The 27,418-nt window shown below is 39.2% G+C and overlaps 2 protein-coding genes across 4 annotated transcripts; one reads left to right on the top strand and one right to left on the bottom strand.

Annotated features, from left to right (window-relative positions):
- Positions 1–13,805, bottom strand: LYPLA1 (lysophospholipase 1). 3 transcript variants are annotated; one of them, XM_065053553.1, is made up of 9 exons: positions 13,653–13,805; positions 13,075–13,106; positions 10,010–10,075; positions 8,481–8,528; positions 7,560–7,630; positions 6,827–6,900; positions 6,025–6,126; positions 5,270–5,446; positions 1–3,847 (listed from the first exon to the last, which is right to left on the bottom strand). In XM_065053553.1, the coding sequence occupies exons 1-9, from the start codon at positions 13,719–13,721 to the stop codon at positions 3,794–3,796; spliced, it is 693 nt and encodes a 230-aa protein (XP_064909625.1). In that variant the 5' UTR covers positions 13,722–13,805; the 3' UTR covers positions 1–3,793. The 3 variants fall into 3 exon arrangements, with proteins under 3 accessions (XP_064909625.1, XP_064909627.1, XP_064909626.1); XM_065053555.1 differs by lacking the exon at positions 13,653–13,805 and adding an exon at positions 13,481–13,572; XM_065053554.1 differs by lacking the exon at positions 13,653–13,805 and adding an exon at positions 13,473–13,564.
- Positions 13,348–27,418, top strand: MRPL15 (mitochondrial ribosomal protein L15). Its single transcript, XM_065053546.1, has 7 exons — positions 13,348–13,422; positions 16,790–16,908; positions 17,302–17,772; positions 21,114–21,271; positions 23,503–23,668; positions 24,151–24,274; positions 25,427–27,418. The coding sequence occupies exons 3-7, from the start codon at positions 17,674–17,676 to the stop codon at positions 25,762–25,764; spliced, it is 885 nt and encodes a 294-aa protein (XP_064909618.1). The 5' UTR covers positions 13,348–13,422; positions 16,790–16,908; positions 17,302–17,673; the 3' UTR covers positions 25,765–27,418.

A 27,418-nucleotide genomic window follows, 5' to 3' on the forward strand; every position in this document is an offset into this window, starting at 1 on the left:
TACTTTACCAAACAGTGACTGAAATTTATTTCACAATGATAAAAATGGAAAGCTTTCACATTTTCCTTACTACAGAATAACTTCCAAAGTTAAGAGTTCTTATCATAAATAAAATGAGTAAACCAAGTAAATTACATCTTAGATGCTTATAGTAAATATAAATGGCTTATACTTCATAACACAAAGACTAAGTGTTCAGCATTTCTTTATAAAATTTAAGATACACAGGCCTTGTACATATGGCTTCATTAACATCTTAAAAATTTGTTCTCAGTCATATCCATCAACACAAACAGCACCTCTACATAAAAGATGCATCCTAATGACTTCAATGAAGTGCAGTATGCTTCATTAGAGAGAACCTGTTTTAATTAACAGTTCTAATACCAGTTGCAGTGTACAGTTATAAATCTACTGTGTTGTAATTATACAAGATAGGAGGATGAGACCAAATCATACAGCCCTCAACACAGTACAGAGCTCAATATAGGTTTACTTCAAGAATGGCTGGAAGATTGTCTAATAAGACATAACATCTCTTTTAAAAAGTGGGCAACATATTTCAGCAAGAAGTCAGACTTCTGACTGCACAAAACTGCAGTCAAATTTAAGTACCATTTTGAAATTAAAAACGCATTAGGGAATTAGATACCCATTGAAACAAACTGATCTTCAAGTCAGGTATTTTCACATCAATGCTTTCAGAAGTTTGACAGACATCACCCCCTTTTTGGGAAAGTCTAACATTACAAAAAAATAATTATTGGACAGTTTCAAATTGCAGTTTATGAGGATATGACATTCACATTTAGAATACTGACAGTTCAACTTCTCCATTTTAATAGGATATTATGAAAACTCCTACTCTAGACTGAGCTATCATTCAGCCTAAAGACACATGCAATTGTGACAACCATTCCAGTATCAAATCACTTCAGGCAGTGAAGCAGTTCAGCTACAAGATCATACACACAGCTTTCCAACTAGCTGGGAAGCTACAAAAGACAAGAGCTCAAAATAGACACTGTGATACTGGAGAAGACAGGATATTTCCTTGAAGTTTCCTCCAGCTTCTGGGCTCTGTAACAACCCTCAACTACAACATACTCGTTTACCCCTGGAAAAAAAACAAAACAAAACAAAACACAACAACACTACAGGGGTAGAATTCTTCCTAGAATACAGAAATTCAGAATAAGTCACAACATTTACTTACATTTACTTTGGTAACACAGCTCTTTGTAGATAAAGCAAATGGCAAAACAACAGTATGAACAAAATCTTGTTATGATAGCTGAATATTTGAACAAAGTTAGCACATAAAGCATTTCTGGAAAAACATCTGAAAGCATCACTGAGACAGCAGTTGAAGCAGACTCAGATTAAAATGCGTAAGCACTAGAAACTGACCACAAGCTGTGAACATAGTTCACCAAACTCAAGAAAGTGTTATGAAGCTAATGCAGAATGAAGTTAGGACTGATCTTATTTTAACATCCTAGAAATTTTTTTAAACTCCTTCTAACAGAAGAAAGAATATGTGAAATGTATGCACAGTCAATTAGAAGTTCAACAAGACAGCTGAACATCACTGAACAATTTACAAACAGAACAAGAAAATAATATAGGAAAAATTAGAAGCTTGTGAAGAACTTGGGAAACATGCCAATATTCAGGGAGTTATTTAGACAACAGAGGAATTAGGATAAATCTAAAATCTAGGAGAAATAACATACAGTTTGCTTACCAAGTTTGCAATTTAGCAGGACTGCAAAATTAGCTAATGCAATTTAGGAATGACTCCAAAGTAGGACATAATGTTTTCTCAATAGAACTTTGGCACAACTACAATAAGAGTATTATGGTTTCTTCTGTGAACGAAATTAACTGAAAGACAAATTGGCAGATCTACAGAACAGAATGATTGAGGAAAAAGATTAATTAAACTTCAAAGTTAACAGACATGCCCTCCCAATGAGAGATGGAATATCTTAAAGTGTTTCAATACCATCTAGAAAAAAAGAAACCTTTTAAACTTTACATATTAAGAGATGTTTAATAATCCAGAGAAACTGGACTAAAAAAGAAAAATAGCTTTCTAAAAATTAAGGTTAACACATATGAAAAAAAAGCACTGAAAACCAAGAATTCATACTACGTGAACAAGCCAGATTTCTGGCTGCAGCCCTGTTAAAGAAGGGATATAGAAGTGTAATTCCCCATTTATGTATTTGTGCTGGCAGATGTCTCAGACATAAATCCCTATACACTGTAAAAGGACCACTTGATTAAGTTGGGAGAAGAGAAAGTACCTCGAATGCAGGTATAAAACACAGTGCTGACACAACATATGCAGCCAAAACAAAAATAATCTTTTCTTGCAAACATATTATAGAACATTGTTATGCAGCATATTATGTAGTTAAAACAGTAGTGTATTTTTTTTAAACATTCTTAGTGCGGTGACAGCCTCTAACTCTACAGAAGAACAGCTGTTGCAGAAGCAAATCATGGCTCTCAGCTACAAAGACCTCTTGAGTGCGCATTAATTTCTGTAACCCACTGTGTTCTAGAACTTTTGAGCTTCTGAAAAAAAAAGACATTCTGCATCTTGTAGACGTACTTTTTTTTCCCCACAGTAGGTCTTCATATTCCTAGGCTATACTGATCTAGGTAACTGCAGAATGGTATATTCAAAAATAGACTTCTTTGTTCATTTTCAGAAATAGTCAAGTCTCAACATGCAATAAAAGAAAGTATTAGATGGTATAAATTTAAAGTTATATCTCAATTGCACTTATATTTCTATTAAAAAAAATTTCAAATTTGACAACAGCTACGTTGCAGATGAGACTTCAACAATACACAGAACTGCACAGCTGCATTGTTTTCAGTTAGTTACTCCAAAGCAGACAGATAAAACAAAATTATATGCTGGAATTGCTCATGTGAAATACATCAACATTTCCACACAAATGAAAGCTACAAAGAATAAAGTACAAGATGAATATTCAGTATGGAAACAGGAATTTTTAAACGAAACTCTAATTAATTTTATGTACTTCTTCAGACTTCTGTTACAAATCAGCATTTGACGTGAGTTTATAGTAATAAAAAAAAGACAATAAGTGACAAGCAATGGTCTAACAAGGAATGAGTCCCATTAGAATTTCCACAATATCTAGCTATATGAAAACAGCTAAAATTGAGGTGCTTTAAAGATAAGAAATATCTTAGCTGACTTCTAGCCATTCTAGAACAATCCTCCTCATCTGGAGTAACAATATGTAATACTTAAAGCTTTGTCCTTAGTAACATTTATTCTACCATCATATGCCCATTACATTACATGTTGTATACTTTATGCATCCATTACAAAAAGAAAATGTTTTAATGTATTTTCAGTGAGTATTAAGAACAAATCATGTCTCAAGTATAACTAAACCGGTCACATTGATGTTGCTCACTTAAATTTAGTTTTTAATTACTTGTACAAACCGTTTAATCAAAAAAATAAAATCAGACATTTTAAAACAGTATGCTTAGGTTGCATTCTGTCATTGTTACCTAGCTGCCTCATTCATACAGTCCCACCAGTGGATGATTAATACTAGAAAGATTTTCATTTATTGTACATGTGTATTATTCAAACCTCATCCTAAATATAAATTTGCAATACAGTAGTAACACTGCAGGTATATAAGTAATGCTTCCTATCAGGCATACGAAAAAATTAACACTCTACCACAGTTGATGCTGGTGTATTTATATAGAAGGCTTCTCACATATCATTTCAGTCTACGGGAGGTAGATGTTTGTCTATGAACTGTTTTACATCCATCATCTCCTGTTTAAAGATAAAAGTGTTTATTAGTTGAAGTTCCCTACTAATATATATTCAGCTACACTAAATCAGTGTTTCAACATTTCAGTCATAATAAGCAGCTGGGCTACAAATACTGAGTAATTAGTTACTTGATAAAATCATACCACTCTGCACAGAAGTCAAGGCTGATAACTCTTTAGGCACTATGCACTCAGAAGATGCTAAAACACAAGAAAAAGAGCAAAGACTACTTTTCCTCTCTCTCTTTGAAGTTGAGCAGGCAAGCTACTTATTAAACATCAAGTGATCTGAACAGCACCAGGCTGAGGAGTGACAGGATTTGAATGCAGCAGAGGCTGTAGCTTCCTGTATAAACTTAGCAAGGCAGCAGCAGCATGAAAAGCCAGCAGCTCCTCCTCCTAATTGTTCAGTTTCACCTTCAAGATGCTTCCTCCCTCAAGGAAAAGCAATATGGTGAACTACCAATGGAAACCAAGCCACGTTAAAAAAAAATATAGTTTTTTTTAATTAGGTCAATGTTGTAAGAAAGAGCACAATTTAATATATTTGTGCAACAACGCAGTGCTATTACTCCCTAAATGTAATACAACTGTGCAAATGTCCCAAAGGGGTTGTCCAAAGGTACAGATCCCACAAGATGAAGCAATCCAAATTAGCAAAGTTACTACTGCTGACAAATGGCAGATCCATTTATTGCCTCCTCTTCTGTTTCTTGCTTCTACCATATACTTTGTGTGAGTTCTGATGCTTCAGCTCACTACAGCTGCAAAAACTGAAGCCAGCAGCTTTCACCATTTTAGCAAGTTCAAAAAGTTCAAAGACATCTCTGATCAGCTCCAGAGCTAGTATAAGACGAGAGGGCCACAAGGTCACGGACAGAGGGAACCAGTCCACCCCCTTCTGGCAGCAGCAAACCATTACATCAGCTCAGCTGCCTGCTGAGCCAGATCCATAAGCAGAAGTTCTGAGGCTGCTTCTTCCATAGCATCAACCCTTGCTATCCATTCCTTTGATGGCTCCATCTATAGAACTAACAAGATTCTTCTCTCCAAAATACCAAGTTGAATTAATACTGGGAAAGTCTGACTTCTAATTCAGCAATTTTTTTTTTTTTTTAATAAGCAAATAACAAAAATTAGGGAAAAAAAAAAAGACTATTTTATAGATCAACTAGCATAGTCCCAAAAATACCATCTAACGAGGAAGTTCCCACTAGTCACATAAACTTGCCTTGGATGCTTTTTCAGCCAGGCACTCAGTTACTCACTAAAATAAGGTAGTAGCATCAAGCACTTGTTAAAGCAAACAAACAAACAAGCAAGCAACAAAACCAACACAAAAACCCCACACCCAATACATATTTGTTTTGAGGGAAAAAAATTAACCATACACAGCTAAAACACTGTATATTAATAAAATTACCTCAATACATGAGCTATGCATCATGCCAGAGTAAGTTCTGAAGTTTACGTTGGCTGGATTTATCATACTCTTTAGCTTCTCAACAGTGAGAGAACCAAACATTAAAGGAACCAACGGGTCACAGTCCCCATGGCACTGAAGAACAGGAATCTCCTTGTTGACACCACTGATAGGGCCCTGTTAGGGGCAGAATTGGAGGAGGGAAGAGACAATAAATGGAGGTAAGGCTAACATCTTTGAGATGAAATTACCCCATGGCACTAAGCCCTGTAGCCTGACAAAGCAAGTTGAATTCTGAAGGGGAAAAATCACAATGAATAGTCTGCAAGTTCCTTATTAATTCAGCTCTGTGCCTGACAACATATTAAGTTCAAAAACCTAAAATTCTGGCACTAATTAAGGAACAGAAAAACATGATTGCTGATACCTGATACTTTCTTTAAATACCTGGTCTCTAGTAAGACAGTGTGTTGAAGATGGAAAGAGTAACAAATAGAAAACTCATTTTCAAGGAAAATTTCCTGTACTCTTTAAGCTTCCTAGGAACACCATTTAAGCAGAGACAGCTACTATTTCCTCATTTTACTTGCTTGCCAAACTCCAGAAATCCAGGGCCCTATTTTAAAAACTTCTGAGTTATCAAACAACTGTCAATATTCAGTAATAACAATGGCCACTAATTCCTGCACAAGATACAATCTTCAAATGCACTCATTCCCCAACTGCAAGTAAGCTTAGGAAAGAACCATAAATACCTGAGGAAAAGAAGCCCGTAGAGGAAGCCAACAGCTGAGTGCTACAACACCTGCTAATTTTTGTTGTGTTGTAAGAGCTGTATACAATGACAAAGCACCTCCCTATGAGAAACAGATACAGGCATCAGAATGGTGATGGTAATATTCCTTCTAATGTTTGTTTCAAGATCTCTGGTTTTTAATTTAAAGGTGTTTTTCCACTCCAAACTATTCCTCCTTAGAACCAGCACTAAAACAAATATTCCTCTACATTTATTATGCTTCACCCCTCTATCTAATTTCATGTGATCAATTAGAAGTAAACCAGCAAATTATCATAACTAAGAGCTGGAAAACAAAACAAAAAAATAAAGAACTATCACTCACAACAGTATTAGCACAACTACAATATTTTAATTTACTTGCACACAGACTAGGGAGCTGGTATATGGATCAATTAATTAATCTATAAACCTGCCTACCACAGAATTTCCCAAATACAACCAAACCGTCAAATACCTACCAAATGAAATTTAAAATACCAGCAAGATTTTCAAACAAAGCTATGTAAGTTAGGTGCATAAGGACTTTTAAATAGACTATTAATTTTAGTACTCTTTTTCCACATATATGTAATTTTCCAGTGAAGAGTAATTATTTGCATAAAACTAAAAGACTTCATTTGTTAAGGAAAACTGACATTTTAAAATTTTAGAAGCACCTAACATCAGTTAGTTTCAGTTCAAGTTCCTGGATTTCCCATGTTAGGAAGGCTAGGTTACCTCCACAGAAAAATCCACAGTTCTCTCCAATCACACCTTACCTGAGAAAAGCCTCCCAGAATAATTCGATTAGAAGGAATTCCATTTTTTACTTCTTGATCTATCAGTGCTTTAACTACAACATAAATAAAGTCCAGTAGTTAAAAACCACTCTGTTCTGTAGAAAGTCTAGAAAAGGAGAGAGACTTTCTCCCTGATATCAATAGAAGGCTAGTGAAAAAAAATCTAGTCTGCTGTACATTGAAAAGTATCAAAAGATCTAGAGCATGATCAGAAATTCCAGTGCCACTGTACCATTTCCAAAAAGAAAAACATGCAAGTAAGTCTTGCAAAAGCCCCACTACCAGGAAGATGGTATCCTCTTCTAACCACTCAGCATCAGAGGTAGATGCTCATACAGCTCTAACCTACTGTGCTACCCAGAAGCTCTTTAAATAAAAGGACACTGGTTCCCATGTACATTTCATATTTGATAGTATGAAGTGTTTATGCTGGTGAGTTACTCTATTTACTCATGTAGTTTAAAAAAATTTAAAAACCCCAACCAAAACAAACAAACAGCCCCCCCCCGCCCCCCCCCCAAAAAAATCAAACACAAACAACCCACCCACAATGAACCAGGCACTTGGCTAAATTTGATCAGCAATAATACAAGATATACATATTACCTTCCCAAATAATTTTGTCTTCATAAAATCTGTTTCAGACTGATAATTCATTTTTAAGAATACAAGTAAGTACTTTTAAAGACATAAAAAGTATTCCTAAGCATACCATTCTCTGCTGCCTGCTTGATCCCAGCTTCATCTTCCTGTGAATCTGGAGAAAGTCCAATGATATCAAACCTTACAAAAATATCAACAAGAGCATTACTCATTAGAGCATCCATTCAACTTCCTTAAAACAAAAATAATAAAATTGGGATATTTTCCAGATAAAAAGGGTAGCTGACATTTTATCACAAACCACTCACAGGTTACAAGAAATGGTAGACAATCTGTGAATGTTGCTAAAAGTCTAGAACTAGTCAACAAAGCTTTTCTGAATTTCAATGTCTTCTGTACTTTACTGCAGATTACACAGCTCAGTTTTGATATTTGCTGCAAAAATATCAACAGGAATTTCAATTTATCCACTGCACATACAATATTAAAAGGCTGTTTGAAGAAATACAGGAAAAATAAAACAACTTATTTGAGGAAAAAAACAAACAAACATGAAGAGGACTGGTTTAAGACCACTGAAATCTAACACACTTTTCTTGTTCTCTATTCAGAATGGATGTTCTAAAGAACAGTTTCTAAATATCCTACTGACCCACCAAATATTACTCATTAGTAGCAATAATATTTCTACATCAATTCCCTACTACTATGAATTCATACACAATACAGACTATAGACTATACTTACTAATATACTTATGCTTACTAATATACTAAAAAAACTAAAGTGGGTTTTGTATTTTAAGACATCGAGATTAGTCCTGAGGAATAACAATTACCACAGATACAAAAAGGAAATTAGAGCATACTCATTAGAGGCCTTTTATAACAGAACTAAAGTAAAGTTGTTTATACTCACATGTGATTAAAAACAGCCATTCAGGTTGATAATGATTTTTAATTAAGAACAATGAGTTCAAACCCCTAGCTATCTTTTGATTAGCATCGTCTGTAATTGAACAAATACTTACCATGATGGCATAGCCATGTTCATGTTCAAAGAAACTGGCATGACTGGCCTAGAAATGAGAATGAACATCACTGACATTAAGATATACACTGAAATTTAATAATGCAGATGCAGTTACATAATTAAATTACATACACCTAATTCTGTCTTATTTTTAAGTCATAATTACCATTAGCTACCTTGCAACATCTCTTCAATAAATCTCTCTTAAAACCTGCCAGCTCAAACATATTTAATATTCTGGGTTGAACTACCATTCTCTATGGAGAGCAAGCAAAGCATCAGCAGTCTGCTTTATATACGTGCATGAATGCATGTACATCATATACATATTTTTATATCTCTATATCTCATTTAGTTATTTCTAAGTAACAGTTATTTATCACAGCCCCACACACACACGCAGTGGGTGAAGGCACCTTCCACAGCAGCATCAGGAAACCCGAGGAAGTAGCCAGACACAGCGCAGTGGTGGGTACCTGTCTGGCCATGGGCACTTCTCTCAGCAGCTGAACCTGCTCAAGCAGCGCCCACCTTCACCACAGGGCTCATGCCCACCCTTGGGCTGCTTTTCAGACACACCAAGGCAACTGGAGGAGATTATGCCATGGATCACATCTGGCGATAGTTTTAATCTACTGAAACCGAGGAATAGAAGTTATGTGGGAAAAGACTGAAAGAAGACAAAGGGAGAGCCAAGAGAACAGCAGATATTGCTAAGCTCTTTCTGAATTGTTCAGCAAGTGCATCCACGTGATAAAAGAAATACATAAATCACAGCCCAGCTAACCAGTAATACACCAAAATACTGCTTATTATCTCCCTATCATCCCTGCTCCACTTCTCACAAGACTGCTAGAGCAAAAGACAATCTCAATTTTGTGTTCAAATAATTTAAGATTATACTTAACTAGTTTTTCCTATCATTAAGTAAATACTAGATAAATCTTAATGCTTTATTTACTGACTTCTGACCCTGTTTAGAAGTATTTCACTTCTCAAATTGCACAAAGACAGCTCAAATTGCATTATTTGCTGAAAACATTAATATCCTGTGAATATTTGAAACTTGCTGTAGGTATCGGGGAAATTTCATCTACTGTACATGCCCCTGAGTTTAAGAAGTACATGTACCTAATGCAAAGTATATTTGATGGTCAGTAAAATATTAAAAAATATTCCTTTTAACAAATGACTGTTGGGGGGGGGGAAAAGGCAACTACCAACTCAACTCAGTGAAAACAAAGTCAAAACAATCTCACTTTGCACATAACATTTTCCAAATATGTTTTCAGTCTGAATTAGTAACAAAGGCAAAACATGAATAAAAATGCACTTTTACCATAAAGTAAAACACACAGCAGTTCCTAAAATAGAAGCACATTTAATAGTACCAACATTACTTTAGAGTGCTTTTTAATATAACAGCAAAATGCGGAAGCATCCAAATCCTATTTGACTTCATCTGTGCAAGTGCCTTAATAAATAACTCTACAGAAAAATGTAAAACAAGAAAAGTTACAAACTTACGCATGTGGACAAATGTATTTCACATGGGGGCTTTTGATACCTGCAAGTGCTTCTGACCATCCATGCCTGCCAACAAAAAAATATATTAAATTGCATTTATGTTTTGGCTTAGCTCTTATTTCTAAGTTGGTGCAACAGCACAGCGCAAGTGTGAAATATGCTGAATTAAATCAATATAAACACACTTGTAGAAAATTTTTACATTAACTGCAGTATGCTATGAATATAGTACTAAACTGATAAGGTTTGTTCTGCCTCTGAATATTTGTTGTATATAGCCAGAGACATTTTATCTAATTTGACTATCACAGTCACAGCACAGCTGAAGAAATACCACTGTGGCTCCACAGGCAAAGCATGCTCTGTATCTGGCTAGTTTATCAACCTGGGGGCTACAACTCACAAACACAGTTATCCTGCTTCCAGACAGCTCTGGCCCAGAGGCTGCTTTTGCTGCTCCTGTAGAGTTAAAGCAGGTTCTTTCACAACCAGCTTTGCTTTTCCTGAACCAAATATCTTGATGCAGGAGAGAAGCAAACTGACATCCAAGCTAAATCCACATGGAGCCAACCTAAACAATCAGACCTATTAACTCTGGCTCAGAGTGAATGCTCTCAGATTCAGGCAGTCATGAACACCGCTTCAGATTGCAGGGAGTTTTTTAATCTCAAGCACATGCTGTATGAATGCAGAGAATAACAGAAGATCTGCACAGCAGATGAGCTATCAAGCTTCCCACAAACCAGAAAACTGAAAAGCCTAACTTAAATGAATAGCTCCAAATGACTCACTCCAGGGCTCATCTAGACATGAACTGAGCTTCACCCAAATCTGAACCTGTGTAGAACCAATGCCTGTGCCTGCATTTCGCTTTCAAAAACATGCCAGAGTACCTGTATTTCCCGATTTTTCTCATTATTCGGTGTTCCTAACTCATCCACTAGGAAGCTGATGCTAAGCAGAAAGCACCTGTAACAAACTTGTCAGTGACACAGCAGAACTAATCAGACCAACACCAGACAAGCCATAAAAGCATGTTGGCTTAGTTTTAATTTTAATATCACCCTGAAAAGTTAATGTGTGCTACCTAAAGTTAAAGACATTTCAAACACACAGACATTTGAAACACTGGCTGCATATCTCAGCCTACTTCCTGCCAATCCATAAAAATATATACCATTAACAAATTGTGGTTGATAATTCTTGCATATTTGCAGTATCATAGAAGGCCAAATAAAAATCTAAAGGAGAAATAAGACTTTTTCTAGCCAACTACAAAGATTAATTTACAAACTTGGAAAGCAATATTGTATGCACATTTAAGCAGACTCTTTAGAACAATCCTCTATGCTGTACCTTTTGTTCAGATTTTGACAAGTATGTACCAATCGTTAAGTGCCATTTATATAGGAACTAAGAAAGAAAAAGAACATAACCTCTGTTAGACATTTCTCAGAGCAAGAAAATTACAGTTGGTGAACTGAACCAAGTAATTTAAAAAAAATCATGTGAAGTAGAACAGGTCAGTTTAAACTGTATGAAATTATAAAATTGTTAATCAGTTCACTTCAAACAATTATTTTTCGTGTCAGACCTACTTTTTTTTGGAAAAAAAAAAATGGCAGTATGTCAAAGGCAGTTTTAGGCTAATCTGATCTGCAGTGGACTAGAGGAACAAATACAGCTCAATCACCGTATTTCCAGAGGTGTTACAACTTAATGCATATATTTCCAGTGTGCCCAGTGCATTTGCAACCTTGAAACTGCATAATATTTGTATAAAAAATACAATTTATGTTAGAGAGCAAATCTTTGTGGGTTTTTTTTGCCAAAACCAACATCAACTTGATTTGGAAGGACTCAAATTCCAAAGACTCAAAAGATTCTACAATCATTTGCAGAACATGTGGTGCCAAGACACAGACAGTCCTGCTGCCTCAGCTACGTGTAACCAGCAGATAATGCAAACAAGGTGGTGGGTCAGCACAACAAATGAGAGCAAACATCTCCACTTGTAGAATACTCGCAAGTGCATAGACTTCACTCTTTTAACTTATTAAATGTCCAGCTTACTCATGTTTCAAATTTGACAGCTTACCTTTTTATTTTTTTAAGTTCTCCAGAAAAAGTTTGTCTTAAACATTGCAAGTTTCAATCTAGAGGCAACATTCAAACTACAGATAAAAAAAATGAAGTTCTTAAAAAAAAACACTATATAATTGCACTCATAATGGAGCACAATACACAAAGCATTCATGCTTATTTTCAGTATCTAAGTACCAATTCTTCTGAAGTCTTCTACCAAAAATAGTTTCAACACACTCCTAACTTGTTGATTCAATGGTTTTAATGAATGTATGCTTATACCTTGACACACACAAGCTTTAAAGTGAAACATTATACCACACCTGTAACACCTCCCAGAAATTCCCTACTCTTTCTGTTTTTACTCAAATGTGGAAATGACACAAACAAGGCAAACAAAGTAATTCACAGATTGTTTGGGGGTTTTTTTTGGAGTCTGAAGACCACATTTCAGAGAGAGAAACCTGTAGACACTAGGTGACTACTTAGGAGTTCGCACAGATGACTAAGTAAGCCTCGATTTTAATGTGTGGCATACTGAAGAAGAAATCATGGCCTAACTGCACCTCCTAGCAAATCAGCAATCCGCAAGTCTGGAAAAAAGAGAAGTCTAGATTTACACAAGCACAAGAAATACAAGAAGCCCACTCTCAGGGAAGTGAAAGATCAGAAACCCACGGAGTTATTTTTCCACCTAGTTCAACTCAAGAACAAAAGAGTGAACACATTCAGAACAAATTAGGTAAGTGACTTAAAAGAAAGAAGCAGCTTTTGAGGAGTTACACTGGGAAATTTTAAATAAATAGCTGTCACCGTCATTCAAACATACGTGAAGTTTCACCTGTTTTTAGCCACTACAGTCAAGTAAGGGCAAAATAAGAACCTTAAATAACTTTTTAACAGCCCATACCTTTAAAACATGCAGCCTTATATTTGAAACGGTAGTAACTATTAAGTATGCAACAGATCAGAATACGTACCCGGTATCTCCCAGTCCATGAAGAAAAATGACCTAAAGGAAAAAAACAAAACAACAAAAACACCACGGTGGTTTAAGATCACTAAACAATAAGCGCACTCAACCCACGAACCACAGAGCCCACGCAAAATCACACGGAGTTCGAAGCACGACACGACTTTCTCTGAGGAAAACTCCGCTTGGTTCACTTCCCACCCAGCGCTCCCCCGGCCTCCACGCCGCCATCAGCGGGCGCGCCCGCCCTGGGCCGCCACACGGCGCCGCGGGGCCCCCGCCGACACCAGTGACCTTCCCCCGCCGGCGCTGACTCCGGCCGCGAGTGGAGCGGGGTCCCGGCCCCGAGCCTGTGGTAAGGTAACAGGGGAGACCTGTCAGCCTGCGCGGGCCGCCCCGCCATACCCCCTCACCGCCGGGCCTGTAACCGCGGCGTCGCCTTCAGGCCGCGGGGCCGCTGCGGCCGCCCCCCACCCGCGGCTGAGGTCACGGCAGAGAACAAAGCGCGGCGGGGGCCGCCACCCGCCAGGGCGGACCCCTGCCCGCCGGCGCCTCCCCGCGGCTCGCACCCCTGCCCGCACTCACGGCAGCCGTCGCCTTCCTGGCGGCCGGAACGATGGCGGGGAGCGGTGCCGACATGTTGTTGCCGCACATACACCGGGCTGCAAGGCGGCCAGCGGGACAGCGGCCAGGAGCAGGGAGGCGGGACGGGCGCCGGGCCAGGAGGGCGGGGTGAGGCGGGCGGCGGGCTGGGAGGAGCGCGGCCGAGCGGGCGGCAGCCGGGGGCGCTGCTGCAGCTGCGGGCGGGGGAGCGCGCCTGGCGCCCACAGCCCCGCGCCCACTCGCTCCCCGAGGCGCAGCCTCGCCCCGCGCCCGGGCAGCCTCCCTGGAGCCGATTGGCTGTCGCCGCGGTGGCGGGACAGGTGTCGCCCGGGCGGTCGCGCGGCTGAGGGGAGTCGTTGCCGCCCGTCCGCGAACCTGAAGTGAAACGTTAACGCGGCCTCCCTGGAGCCGGGGCAGCGACCCGCGATTCCTCGCCCGGCCTTGGACGTGTCTGCCCGGGCCGGCCCGCTGAGTGGCGGCGGCGGCGTCAAGTGCGGCAGAGCTCTCGTGTGTAGCGGCGGCAGCGAACGCCTGGTAGGGAAACCCTTCTGGGAAAGTCCGATTGAAGCCCGGTGTGTTGAAGAGTGACGAGTCTGCGCACGCTGTTTGGAAGTCAGGCTCTGCAAAGCTGCTCCCGTATTTGGGTTTCCAGTGTTTTAAAACTCGCTTTCAAGTAGCCAGATACATCTGTCAGCTTATATTGCACTTTTATAGTCTAATTTGTACATGTCTGTGGTTTGAGTGTTCCTGTAAAAATCGTTTTTATGCTGTATTATAAGGCTTAGGGGAAAAGGGAAATTGCAGTGTTCTTATATAGGTAAATATAAATTAGCAAGTAATAGGAAACAGGAAAACCAGCATATATACAGCAAACAGCATTGTTAGACAGAACTCATTTGTCCTCAGCGAATCAGATGTCTTCATCACCAAATTAAATCTCTTGATTTACAGCCAAAGAGTCAATGATTCTTATTCATCTTGAAATGTATTAGGCTATTCATGCACTCTGTATTGAAATTACTGGATCGGTAGACTGACTCCGAATAAGTATGGCAAACACATTTCTATCAAAATGAAATACTTTGTTCTTTGTCTTCTATTCCATACATCTTTGTCAGATATTTCCTCCCAGAAAGTCAATCTGCTCATTGTATTTGTCGGGTGCTATCTGGCTGACATAGATGCTATTTTGGCAGCTCAAACAGCAGCTGAATGCACACTATCCTTCTTTCACATCCTTCCTTCCCACTGGTGAGTTCCATAAGGGGCAGGGACATTTTTCTACAAAGCTTTTGCTCAACAACATTAATATTCTTATCAGCATGGCTGCATAAAATATATTGCAGAAGTCTTTGCACCAATGGTGTAACATTAAACATGCACCCTCTTTTGCTGTGATTATTAGGCTGCTTTGATGCATAGTGCTGCTGCTGGGTGTCCCTGTTATTGACGAAATTGGGTTATTTTCACAGGTAGCTTTTTGTGTTCTGATTTATCCCTCCTTTAGTGTGTGTTCTTGCCTCGTGTACTGTACCTGACTCAAATTTGTTATGAAAATACAGTTTATGAATGAAAGATTCCTAAAACATTAGGAACTTCAGATTATGCTAGGTGCTTATCAAGTACATTGAACCTGATTCTTGCTGCAGAAAATCCTTTTGGAACATGAACAAAGTTTTGTTTTCCCTCTCTACCGTGCTATTTACCACATAAATGTCACTTCTGTCAAGTGGCCTCCTGGTGAACCTCCAGCCTAGAAGGTCAGAAGTCTGCTGTTTAGCAGAGAAAAGAGCAGGCTGTTTAGCCTGGAGAAAAGGAGGCTGAGGAGAGACCTTATTGCTCTCTACAACTACCTGAAAGGAGGTTGTAGCATGGAGGGTGTTGGTCTCTCCTCCCAAGTAGCAAGTGATAGGACAAGAGGAAATGGCCTCAGGTTGCACCAGGGGAGGTTTAGATTGGATATTAGGAAAAAATTCTTCCTGGAAAGTGTTGTCAGGTGTTGGAACAGGCTGCCCAGGGAAGTGGTAGAGTCACCAGTCCTGTAGGTGTTTAAAGGCATTTAGATGAGGTTCTTGGGGACATGGTTTAGTGATAGAGTTAGGTCATGGTTGGACACAATGATCCCGAGGGTCTCTTCCAACTGAATTGATTCTATGATTCTAACATTTTAAAATCTTTTTAAAATCTTTTAGTCAATATGTCTGGAATGATCTTACCTGGATTCCTGATTGCTGCCAGCATGGCTCAGGGTTGCTGGAGAAACATGAGCTCTGTGGGGACTGGGGATTCATGAGTCACAGAGCAGTGGGATGGCCTGGGCTGGTGTGGAGTGTCTTGCGAATTACAGAGAAATGTTCAGGGAACTGAGCTTCTGAGCTTTTAAAGACTTGTAAGCTGGCTGTCCCTTTACAGTGAGATATCAATCATGTGAGCGATGTTTTTCTACCCAATTTCAAGGTTCTGCTTAAAGTAGTGACAGCTTTACAAGGCAGAGCATGCTCTAAACTGTATTTTTCCCATGCTGGTGGCTAAGATCACAGAATCACAGAATGTAAGGGATTGGAAGGGACCTCAAAAGATCATCTAGTCCAATCCCTCTGCTGGAGCAGGAACACCTAGATGAGGCTAGACAGGAGTGTGTCCAGGTGGGTTTTGAATGTCTCCAGAGTAGGAGACTCCACAACTGCCCTGGGCAGCCTGTTCCAGTGTTCTGTTACCCTCACTGATAAGAAGTTTCTTCTCATGTTTAAGTAGAACCTCCTGTGTTCCAGTTTGAACCCATTACCCCTTGTCTTACCACTGGTTGTCACCGAGAAGAGCCTGGCTCCATCCTTGTAACACTCACCCTTATATATTTGTAAACATTAAGATCACCCTTCAGTCTCCTCCAAACTAAAGAGCCCCAGCTCCCTCAGCCTTTCCTCATAAGGGAGATGCTCCACTCCCTTAATCATCTTTGTTGCCCTACGCTGGACTCTCTCCAGCAGTTCCCTGTCCTTCTTGAACTGAGGGGCCCAGAACTGGACACAATATTCTGGATGTGGTCTCATCAGGGCAGAGTAGAGGGGGAGGAGGACCTCTCTCGATCTACTAACCATCCCCCTTCTAATACACCCCAGGATGCCTTCCTGGCCACAAGGGCACGGTGCTGACTCATGATCATCCTGCTGTCCACCAGGACCCCCAGGTCCCTTTTTCCTACACGGCTCTCTAATAGATCGTTCCCCTCAGGACTCAGGTAAGATGTTTGTCGTGGCATTTCATGGGTATTGTTGCATTGTGTGTTTATTTTGTGAAGGGGGTCAGATTTCATGTTAAAACTCACTAATTTCATAGAATTGTAGAACAGTTTGGGTTGGAAGGAACCTTCAAAGCTCATCTAGTCCAACCCTCCTGCAGTAAGCAGGGACATCTTCAACTAGATCAGGTTGCTCAGAGCCCTGTCCAGCCTGACCTTGAATATCTCCAGGTATTGGGCCCTGTAGTTTAAAACCATTACCCCTTGTCCTATCGCAACAGGCCCTGCTAAAAAGTGTGTCCCCATCTTTCTTATAGGTCCCTTTTAAGTACTGAAGGGCAATACGGTCTCTTTGGAGCCTTCTCCCACTTCACCCATTTTCTCTTGGAACAGGGAGAGCTGCGGTGTGACCTTTTCTCCCAGACGTGACCCGCAGCAGATTCCACCCAGAGGAACAATTTGCTCAAAGAGCAGTTTCAGGACGGAGCATGGGATGTGACATTGAGAGGGACCGGGTGACTTTCACAACGAGAACCGGTCTTTCTGCTCTGTATCTTCTCAGCAGCAGCTTCCCTAATTCAGTTCTTCGCTCGGGTCACCCCGCCCCCCGGCGCTACCGGGTGACTGACTCGCTGCTCCGCCCTGCCGGCGGCGGTGGAGGCTGCGCGACACTGTTGGGAAGGCGCGGGAGGTGTGGTTTACGGTTCTGCCGTAAAGCAGCTCACCCGGACAAGCCTTGCTGCTGCCCTTGGGAGGCGAGCGGACATGAGTGGGAATGGCGGGACCAAGGCCTTGGAGCTGCTGCGGTCACTGCCCAGAGTCAGCCTGGCCAACCTAAGGCCCAGTCCAGGCTCCAAAAAGCGGGTGAGTGCCTGCAGCTCGTCGGGCGGCTCGTAGGCACGCTTTCCCTCCGGCGGCAGGGCTCCTCGGTAGGAGGCACGCCCGGCCCTGGTGGCGGCTGTCTCGAGGGCTGTCAGAAGATCTTTGAGGACGCTGCGGCAGGCCCAGGAGAGCGGCCTGGCCGGAGTAGGCGTGGGAAGGCTGAGGAGTGGGTGGCAGTGTTGTATGTGTTGGCCCTGTTCGTGCCGTTTTTATGTCTTGTAGCTGGTGTGTGTGCCCATCCCCACAGAGAACTGGCCGAGGAGTGGCTCTAGCTGAACCTCAGGACCATCACCGGGGGACAAGCAGAAACCATAAAAACTATAGAATACCAAATGTTTATGAGATGTGGTAATATACTTGAAAAAGGAGGATTAAAAGGCTTAAAAAGAAAATGAATGTTATACTAGCCAGCACTTATTTTCCCTGTTGCTTTCTCAAAAACAAAACTGAATGTTATCTTCCATGTCTCATTGTAAAGTAATTGGGGAGTAAAGAAGAGCAACCATGAAGAAACCCACCTGATTTGTGGGAAATATCAGTGAGCAGGGGGATGAGGTTCAAGGGCTCAAGTCACAGAATTAGAGAACTGACAGGGAGCACCAAACAACACTTCGCTGTCAGCTGTCAAGTTTCCCTAGAGATGCATATGGAGCCGGTGAGTGCTGCATAGTTGCAACCTCATAAACCTGTGACAAGAAAAGAGAGTGGAAATTCTTCCCCCCCTGCAGCTGTTGGGGTTCCCTTGTCAAGTTACTTCTCCTGAAGCCGTGAACACCCAGCTTGGCCAGAGTCAAGCAGAGCTAGAAGAAGAAGCACTGTGCAGGACTGGAGTGGTGATTACTAAGGTTTTTCAAGTCAATACAGGCTCCAAAATAATGCTTTCAGGTTTATCATCTAGAAGTTATGAAAGAATTTAAACTTGAGTTTTACTGGAACTGATGTTTTCCTGACAGTGTTTGGTCTCAGGACTCTTAATTTTTCAAGGTGGCTTTTGGGTTTAGGAAAACTTTTTTTTTTTTTTTTTTTTGAATCTTGAAAGTAGAGGTTTGTTGTACACTCACTGAGTCTTTGGCAAGTAACCTGCAGCTCTGTATAGGAAATTAGCATTTTTTGCTCATGTTACTGCTAATTGTTTACCTTCAGTTAGAGTTTGTACAAGTGAACTCAGCTCTGTTTCTCTGTTTTGTTTTGTTTTTTTGTGCCTGACAGTCGTTTTTTGTGATTAATGAAGTTCTCAAGTAAGCAGGGCAGGTTTAAGAGCATTTGACTTCACAAAGAGAAGTTGTTGGAAAAAAGGTTTTAATTGGCTCCTCTAACAATGTAAAATCTGGTCAATGTACTGATTACGTTCCATTTGTGACCAGATATTGTTGGTGTACTTGTATTAACTAGAGTCACGATGTAATCTGGTGTGTGTACAGGCAGCTGCCAGAAAGAGTGGGTGGACCAGAAGTGTCCTCTCTTTGCTTCCATGTGCTCTCTGCTGCTGGAGGTTGTGTGGTGAGCCAAAGCAAGGAACTAAACCAGCTGAAAACTAGTTAGACAAAAATTAGTTTTCATCTGCTTTAATTCCCTGACCTGTCCAACACAGAGCCACACAACTTCTTGTGTCAGCACAGGAAGCACTGTGAGTAAAGAAGCTTAGTGTGCCAGCTTCCTTTGGTGGCAGGGATAGTCTGGTCTAGCATAAAATCGCACTTGAATGCTACGCTATTTAATATTAATACAGGTAAGCTGTACATCTTAGGTCAGATGATGTTTCAAATATATTAATGCATTTTTTTTCTGATATATGCCCATATGAACTTTTCTACTAATATTTCAATGCACATTAAGTGCTCCATAACTTTGGAAACATTACAGACATAATAAAGAGCATAAACCACCAAATTTTATGTCTTTGTGGTGTTAGGCGAATAATCAAATAGCATGATGTAGTGAGCAGTTTTCAGACCTGCATTTTGCTGAGTATTCTGTACTGCAGTCTAACTGCACAGAGTGGTTTGTAGGGTTATCGGTGCTCGAAGTTTGGCCATCTGAGCTCTGAACACATAAAATGAGAAGCTGAAGAGGCTTACTGTAGTCTCTTTAGTAATTATTTATGTACATTATTATTGATCCAACAGTGACTATGCTGTGACTTAACCAAAGTTAGCTTATAAGCAGTACAAATACTGTTTATACTGCGTTGCTTTACATGTATCCCAGCCTGACTGATTAACATTAACGAACATGATGGAAAATAGCAAATGTATGAATTGTGGTGTGCAAATATGAGACTAGTCAGCAGCATGACATTGCTTGTTCCATATGTGTTCATGCTCTAGTGAATGTTAGTTTAAATGGGAAAAGCTTTGTAAGATCAAATGGATCCATCAAAGCGATGTGACTGTGCCTCCTGGAACTGAACAGTGAGCTCTACCACATGTGGCACAGCAGCAAGGATTCTGAACCTTGTGGCTCTGTCTTATCCCTGACAAAGTGTGAAGAAAAGTGAGCCTTAGTGCTGCAGATTCTTCAGTATATGAATTAAATAAAGTCACCTTACACAGAAAACTTTATTAGGTCAGAGTCAGCTGGCACCGTTCCGTTTAGTAGCAATGGCTCCCAGCTGCTCATTTCCACCTTTGCTTACTGCTGGTTTTGTAATCCAATAGATATTTGCATACCCATGAATTGTACTGAATGGTGCAACTGACCTAGATTTTAAATTAAAAAAGAAAAGAGTTTTAGCTTTGCTTACCCCATTCACCATTTAGCTATGCAATAGCATCTGCTGGCAGAAATAGGAGCTGAGTGCAAGAAGATTGCTAAACTGCTACTTATGACTGTAGTATTACTTTAGAAAGTCTGTCCATGAAAAGAATCATATGTGCATAGTATATATAGCCTGTTCCCCTGCCTCTTGAATTAGAATTGATTTTTTTTTTTTTTTTTTCTTTTACCTGTTTTCATTGTCAGCGTTTGGAAACTTCTGAGCACTGAGCAACTTTCTCGTGATACAGGAAATATCAGTAGTAATTCAGGAAAATTCCCTAACTTGGAGAATGCAGGGTGTAAGGTGTAGGATTCGGTACTGGTATTCATTTTGTTGCAATATGTGTTCATGTAAAGTTTCAGACTATTTGTGGTGTCTACCTAGAGCTGTGCTCTGCAAAAATTACATTAACTGCTTTTCTGATAAGTTTTCCCCTTAGAAAAGAGCTATTACTTTATTTTTCTTGAAGAATCAGTATTTTGCTTGTTGTTTGGATCCCTGAAATCTTATGTTTTATACTTATTGCCAAAGTAGCTGCCTGAATGTATCATTGATTGTTTTCAAGGAGAAAAGACGTGGCCGTGGAAGATATGGAGGCAGGAAGTGTGGTCGAGGTCACAAAGGAGAAAGACAAAGAGGAAATCGCCCACGATTAGGCTTTGAGGGTGGACAAACTCCATTTTACTTGGCCATACCAAAATATGGGTTTAACGAGGGACATAGGTAAGTTTCTTCACGTTTAGTCAGAAAGTAATTGTTGTCCGCTTGGTCTTTCTTCTGAAGCTGGAATGCAATATGCCAAAACAGACCTCACCGAAAATGAGACATTACTTTTGGTTGTTAGCTCCCTTACCAGCAGCATCTTCCATTTCTTGTGAGATTTTTTTTTTTAAATGAATTATGTTCTGTTGGTTTACAGCTCTGCTTATTTGCCCATTTCTTTGCATAACCCCTCATATATAGCAGTCTCCCTTCGTGCTGCAGCTGAAATGACTGGGAACAGTCCCATTGGCTCGAATGAGGATGTTGGGCATGGAGGTGTAATCCAAAGCCTTGCTTTGTGATCTCTCTTTGCTTCATTCATTTACCTGGTCTACTGCTAGCCAAGCAATTCTACTTCTTTTCATGACAATTTATTTTATTTAATTTATTTATTTATTTATTTATTTAGCCCTGCAACGCTGTGGGCTAAACACTCCTATCTGGTCCACTTGGGATCTTAACAAGCTCTTTAATATCAAATCCATTGGATGAAGCCATTAAGTCATCTTTGACTATTGTTCTCCTCAGTCATTCTGCCTTGTTTGACACTTCTGTCCCCTTCACATGATGGTTTTGTTTATGCCGTGCCCCTCTTTCAGCTTTTTAATGTTTAAAACTATTCTTCTAACCAGTTACTGTTCTTAGCTGGAGATCTGTATGCCAGTTTCTTATTAGTTTCCTCTGCTACATTCTCAATTACATGTTTGGTTGGTTTGTTTTGTTATTGTTTAAAGCTGGTTTTGTTTTTTAAGATAGCATTTTTGTTACTTTGGTTACCCTGGTTGCTTTTAGGTATGGTCATGAAAGCATTGTATGGAGAGAGAAGTTGTTCTAGGCAGTAGTAAGAAAAATATGCCACACCTAGCAGACAGTTCAAGAATGAAAGGACTTGTGAATTAATTTGAAAATTGTTAAACTTCCATTTGCTGTTATAACTTCATCAAGTAGCTGTGCATTTTTACATTTCCATTCTTTATGCGTGGAGTATAACTTACCTGTCCTGATGATGAAAGTTTTTCTCTGTCAGTCTTTCCGGTTTTGAAGCGTGATTCAAACTGTATTTCCACGTACTGTCATTTTCTTCTGAAAGGAGTACTTCCAATAGGTGAAGACATGGTGTGGATCCTACGAAGGAAACACTGCAGAATGCAGACACTGAGCTTATGTCAACAGCGGTCACATGTTTGTGAAGAATCAACAGCAAAAAATTCCAAGTTTCTACAGTGACAAGAAATAGGGTCTTGCTGTTTTTAACTGCATCTGACAGCATGTGGGAACAAAAAAACTGCTCTGTAATTTCTTTTCAATGTTATGGGCAAAATTTAAATGCCAGGCCATTGTAAATGTTTTTTTAGTGAACCCTGTAACTGCACTTGAGCAACACTATAATGGCGGGATGGGAGCGTGCTGAACAGTGTGGATTGGCTTGCATAGTAAAGCTAGAACTGTATAAAATGCAAAAGTAGGTTCTGCTGAAGCTGATGGCTATTGACAAAATATTCAAGTTTCCTTTGGAGATACGGCTTGATGCATATTTTCTCGAAGTTTCTCTCCCCTGGTGGCATTTTGAGGAAGACTCCATTCAATACTTGTGAGATGTCAGGTAGAGTGGTAGTAGACTAAAAAAATCTTGTTGGACATAGGCAAGTGATGCAGGAGCATATACAGAGTTTGGCTGATAGTCTTGGACTAAATTTGTATGGGAGGAGAGGATTTTTTATTTTTTTTTTTTTGACAGGTTTTCTGAATGTTTAAGCGAAGCTACCAGGCTGGATTCACTTTGAAGATGGTAGTTATTTAGAATCTTGTTGGCTTACCAAGAAATGCTGACTCTTTCATTTCTTTTTTTTTTTTTTTTCTTTAATTCCTTAAACCAGCTAGGAGGTGGAAAGATATTCTGGAGTAAAATTAGCTCAGCAACAGCAAAATTATTAATATCATATTGGAGTGGGGGTGTGTGTGCAAACCTGAAGGCATAATGGAGTCTTGGGCTGTAACTAGGGATTGTATTTGCATTAAACTTAAAATTTTGACTTATAGGTGAGTGTGTTTTAAACACTTGATATTTTTAGGAGTAGGTAGAAAATGGAGTAAACTGTGGTGTATCTCAGTTAACCAGTTGCTATTAAAGCTTTAATTTTGTAAATTTCTCATTGTTTTGTTTGAGTTTTATTTTATTTTTCTCTCCCCAGCTGCAGACGTCAGTATCAACCGCTCAGTCTTCAGAGGCTGCAGTACCTGATTGATTTGGGTAGAGTTGATCCCACACAACCAATTGACTTAACGCAGCTCACTAACGCCAGAGGTGTAACAGTGCAACCTCTCAAAAGGGATTATGGTGTCCAGCTGGTGGAGGAGGTATGTGTACAGGATATTTATTACTTCAGGCATATAAAGCCTTGGGTCTTCAGTTTTCCATACCAGGCTGTCAGATTGACCTTCCTCTGTGTTGGAAACATCTTTGCCATTTTCTGTTAGTTTGTTGTTGGATTTTTGTGGTAACAATACCACAAGAGGGCACTGTGTGTTAGCAAAAAAAGCCAAGATGGTGTATTAAGACCTGAGAGACCACAAACATAGTAGTTAAGTAACACATAACAAGAGGTTGAACTAGTATTTTAGAACAGAAGCCTAGAATGTACTGAAAGAAATGTATTAATACCGTGGACAGACAAACTTTTTTTATTCACACTGAGGACAGTTTGGTTACTTGTCTTGGTGCAGGGAACAGACACATCATAGTATTTTGCAGGATTTAATGTTTCTTACAGCTTTGCCGAGAAGAATATGTCCAAAACCACTTGTTTTAATTTTACTCTAATATGTGTTGAAATTTACAGGGTGCTGATATCTTTGCAGCAAAAGTAAATATTGAAGTTCAGAGGGCATCTGAATTAGCGATTGCAGCCATAGAAAAAAATGGAGGTGTTGTTACAACATCATTCTATGATCCAAGGAGTTTGGGTAAGAATTTCTTTTAATCTGTGACTTGGTTATTATTGTTGTTGTTGTTTTGATTGTGCAAAGATTAAATGGTCCAAATCAAAGTTTCAGACATAGTTCTTACTGTAAAATCATCCAATCCTATTCTAAAAATTTCAGCAACACATTGTTGTACAAATGTTGAACTGTAATGCATCCTCAGTTTGGGGTCTTTATTTTTTAAACTGTTCACTTGTTTAGCCCTACCAGTGTTATTGTCATTTACCAACTTAATAAAGACTCTTTATTTGAATTTTTTTCTTCCAACTTTTCCAAGTGTTTAATAACCTTGAGAAAATTCAGGAAAAAATAGATTTTAAAAGAACTGCGGATATTTATATTTTTAATTTAAAATATTTTTCCACGTAAAGTGAGGAAATAAGTTACGGAAGCTCAGAATCATTCTAGTCAAAATGGCTATTGTTTTCAGAACACTTTCACTGAAGAATGAAGCTTTGCTTTGCTTGAGGCTGCATCCTGCCTAATATTCATTCATGTGGTTTTTATTGACAATAATGGAGCTTTCATGTGTGAATGAGGCTGAGAACAAGAGGAACAAACTTTTTTAGTTGCAAAATATGTTATTCTGGAGTGATACAAGTTTTCTTTTTTCCAATCCAGAAAATAATAAAAATAGTAAGGTTAAAAAGATCCAGAATGTCATTTGCCAAATTCAGTAAAACTTGAGAGGGTAGTCTCACAAATGATGAAATAGATACACATGCTATCGATTCTTTATTTAAAATACTAACATTTGTTGGTACACTGTATAAATAGCCATGCAAATGCATTGCTTTTAACCTGGAAGTCAGTCCTTTAAATAAATGGCGTCTTTTAGCTTAGTTATGGTATCTTACCAAAGTAGTCATTCTAAATGTATTAGAAGTAATGATTCATCTGGATTGTCACTGTAAATATCAGTTAAACAGAGTTGTTTGTTTTTTTAGGTGAAATTTGTAAAACACTATCTCCTTCTGAACAAGAAAATTCTTAAGATTTGTTTTTTTGCATGGTACTTTTTAATAAGAGTTTAATAACTTATTTAGCACAAAATACTAAATAAGGTGTCACTTAATGTCTTTAAATATGTATTATGGAACATAATACCTGATTGTCTTTCATGTTTATCCACAGAAATTTTATGTAAGCCAGTAGTATTTTTTCTGCGTGGCCAGCCTATTCCAAAGAGAATGCTTCCACCTGAAGATTTAGTGCGTTACTACACAGATGCAAAGAATCGGGGATACCTGGCAGATCCATCGAAGGTTGCAGAAGCCAGGCTTGAACTTGCCAAGAAATATGGCTACGTCTTACCAGACATAACGAAGGATGAACTCTTCAAAATGTTAAGCGCACGCAAGGATCCTAGACAGATATTTTTTGGTCTTGCTCCAGGCTGGATCGTGAACATGGCAGACAAGAAAATTCTCAAACCAACTGATGAGAGGCTGTTAAAATACTATAGCTCATGAATTCAGGACTAGAGACAACTGCAGGTGCACAGGAAACATCTGGGTATGAAATAATGGATACTAGGTGGTGTTTGTTTTGTTTTGTTCAAGACTCCTGTTAGACTAGACAAAACATACATTTTTGTTTATGTAATCTTCTGGTGTAGCTCTCAACTCTTTTTATTATCACAATACAGTATATGAAAAGTCCTAACATTTGGAAACAGTGTAGAATCTGACATAAAGAGTGTGTTCAGGCACTTTCTCTTGTGATGATTTGCCATTTCTTTTTTTCAGATAAAATGTTTTGATGTTGCCTTTATTTCAGAGAATGGTTCCAAAGAGTTACTTGACCTAATAATTAGTTTATATTTCCCCCTTCAATTTAAAATCAGAAATGTGGCTGTACAAAGCCCATATTAGTTTTACAATCATATTACATATCATTATAATTTATGTTTTAGAAAATGGTATCCTGAATACCTTTGAGAGGTAGACCATCTGTTTTTGGAGGGGGGAAATTAAAAAGAACCAGAAATAACAAAGTACTGCAGAATTCATTAACCTCTTCAATTCAATAGTGATGTTTTGGGTTTTGCCACTTCCATCAATATCACTAGAGCTTGAGAGGTCTAGATTTTTGTCTTATGTCTGCAGGTGGAATTGAGACAGACGGGGTGTGCAGTTTAAAAGAACTTTCTATCTAAATTACAGAAAAAAATGGCTATCTTAAATGTTTTTTATTATTCAAACTGAATTTAAAACTTGTCCAGATATAAATGTAATGCCATTAATAAAAAATGCATAGTAGAATCCAGAGTCAATGCATATTAGACAGCAACAATAGATCGTGAAGGATGGGAATGTGATTAAGTACACAATTAAGATTCAGTTTTCAGCTTGATCTCAGATTGCATACATGACCATCGACAAACAAATATAGATTTGAAAAGTTATGAACAAATTATTTTAATGGGAAACAGTATTTTAATCACACCGACTTGATACAACTACAAAAACTATTTTCCAACAAACATTTGTTTCATCAGTCTCTGCAGAATACTGTATTATTACTATGCAGGAGTGTTCTAGGTTTCATATGGAAGTTTAGGATTGGGTGTTGGGATGATGAACCAAGTGGTAAACGAAAAGATGAGAGAGGACACTAAGTTAATCCATCAGAACTTGATCAGACTCCTTAGAAGTTAGTGAGATGTTTCATAATTACATGAACTTAATGGAAGCTGAATTTGGCTTTAAAATATGGATAATTTGGTTATTATGGTGCAGGAAACAGTCCGGAAGACCAGAACACAAGAATAAGTCTTGCTTTCCAATGTTCATGTGCCCTTGGAAATGCTATATATAGTTTCCTGTAGCTGCCAAACCATCTCGTCTCCTAGGGGAAGCTGCCTTGAGTGCCAGAATCTCCTGTATAACACCTGTATTGCACTTGTGTGCTTCAAGGAGGAAAAAAAAACAACAACAACAACTTATTTTTCTTTCAGGGAATAACAAGAAGCAGATTAAGGTTTTCGTTGGTGTTTGTGAACTAGCTCAGATATTTGTTTCACTCAACAAACCGCCTTGTAAATTAATATGAGCATCTGTAATCGCAAAACAAAATAAAACAAGTCTTCTATTCTCATGATGATTAAATAATCTGAAATCCAAA

The sequence above is a fragment of the Columba livia genome, chromosome 2, assembly GCF_036013475.1.
Source record: "Columba livia isolate bColLiv1 breed racing homer chromosome 2, bColLiv1.pat.W.v2, whole genome shotgun sequence".
In the NCBI taxonomy this organism is placed as follows: domain Eukaryota; kingdom Metazoa; phylum Chordata; class Aves; order Columbiformes; family Columbidae; genus Columba; species Columba livia.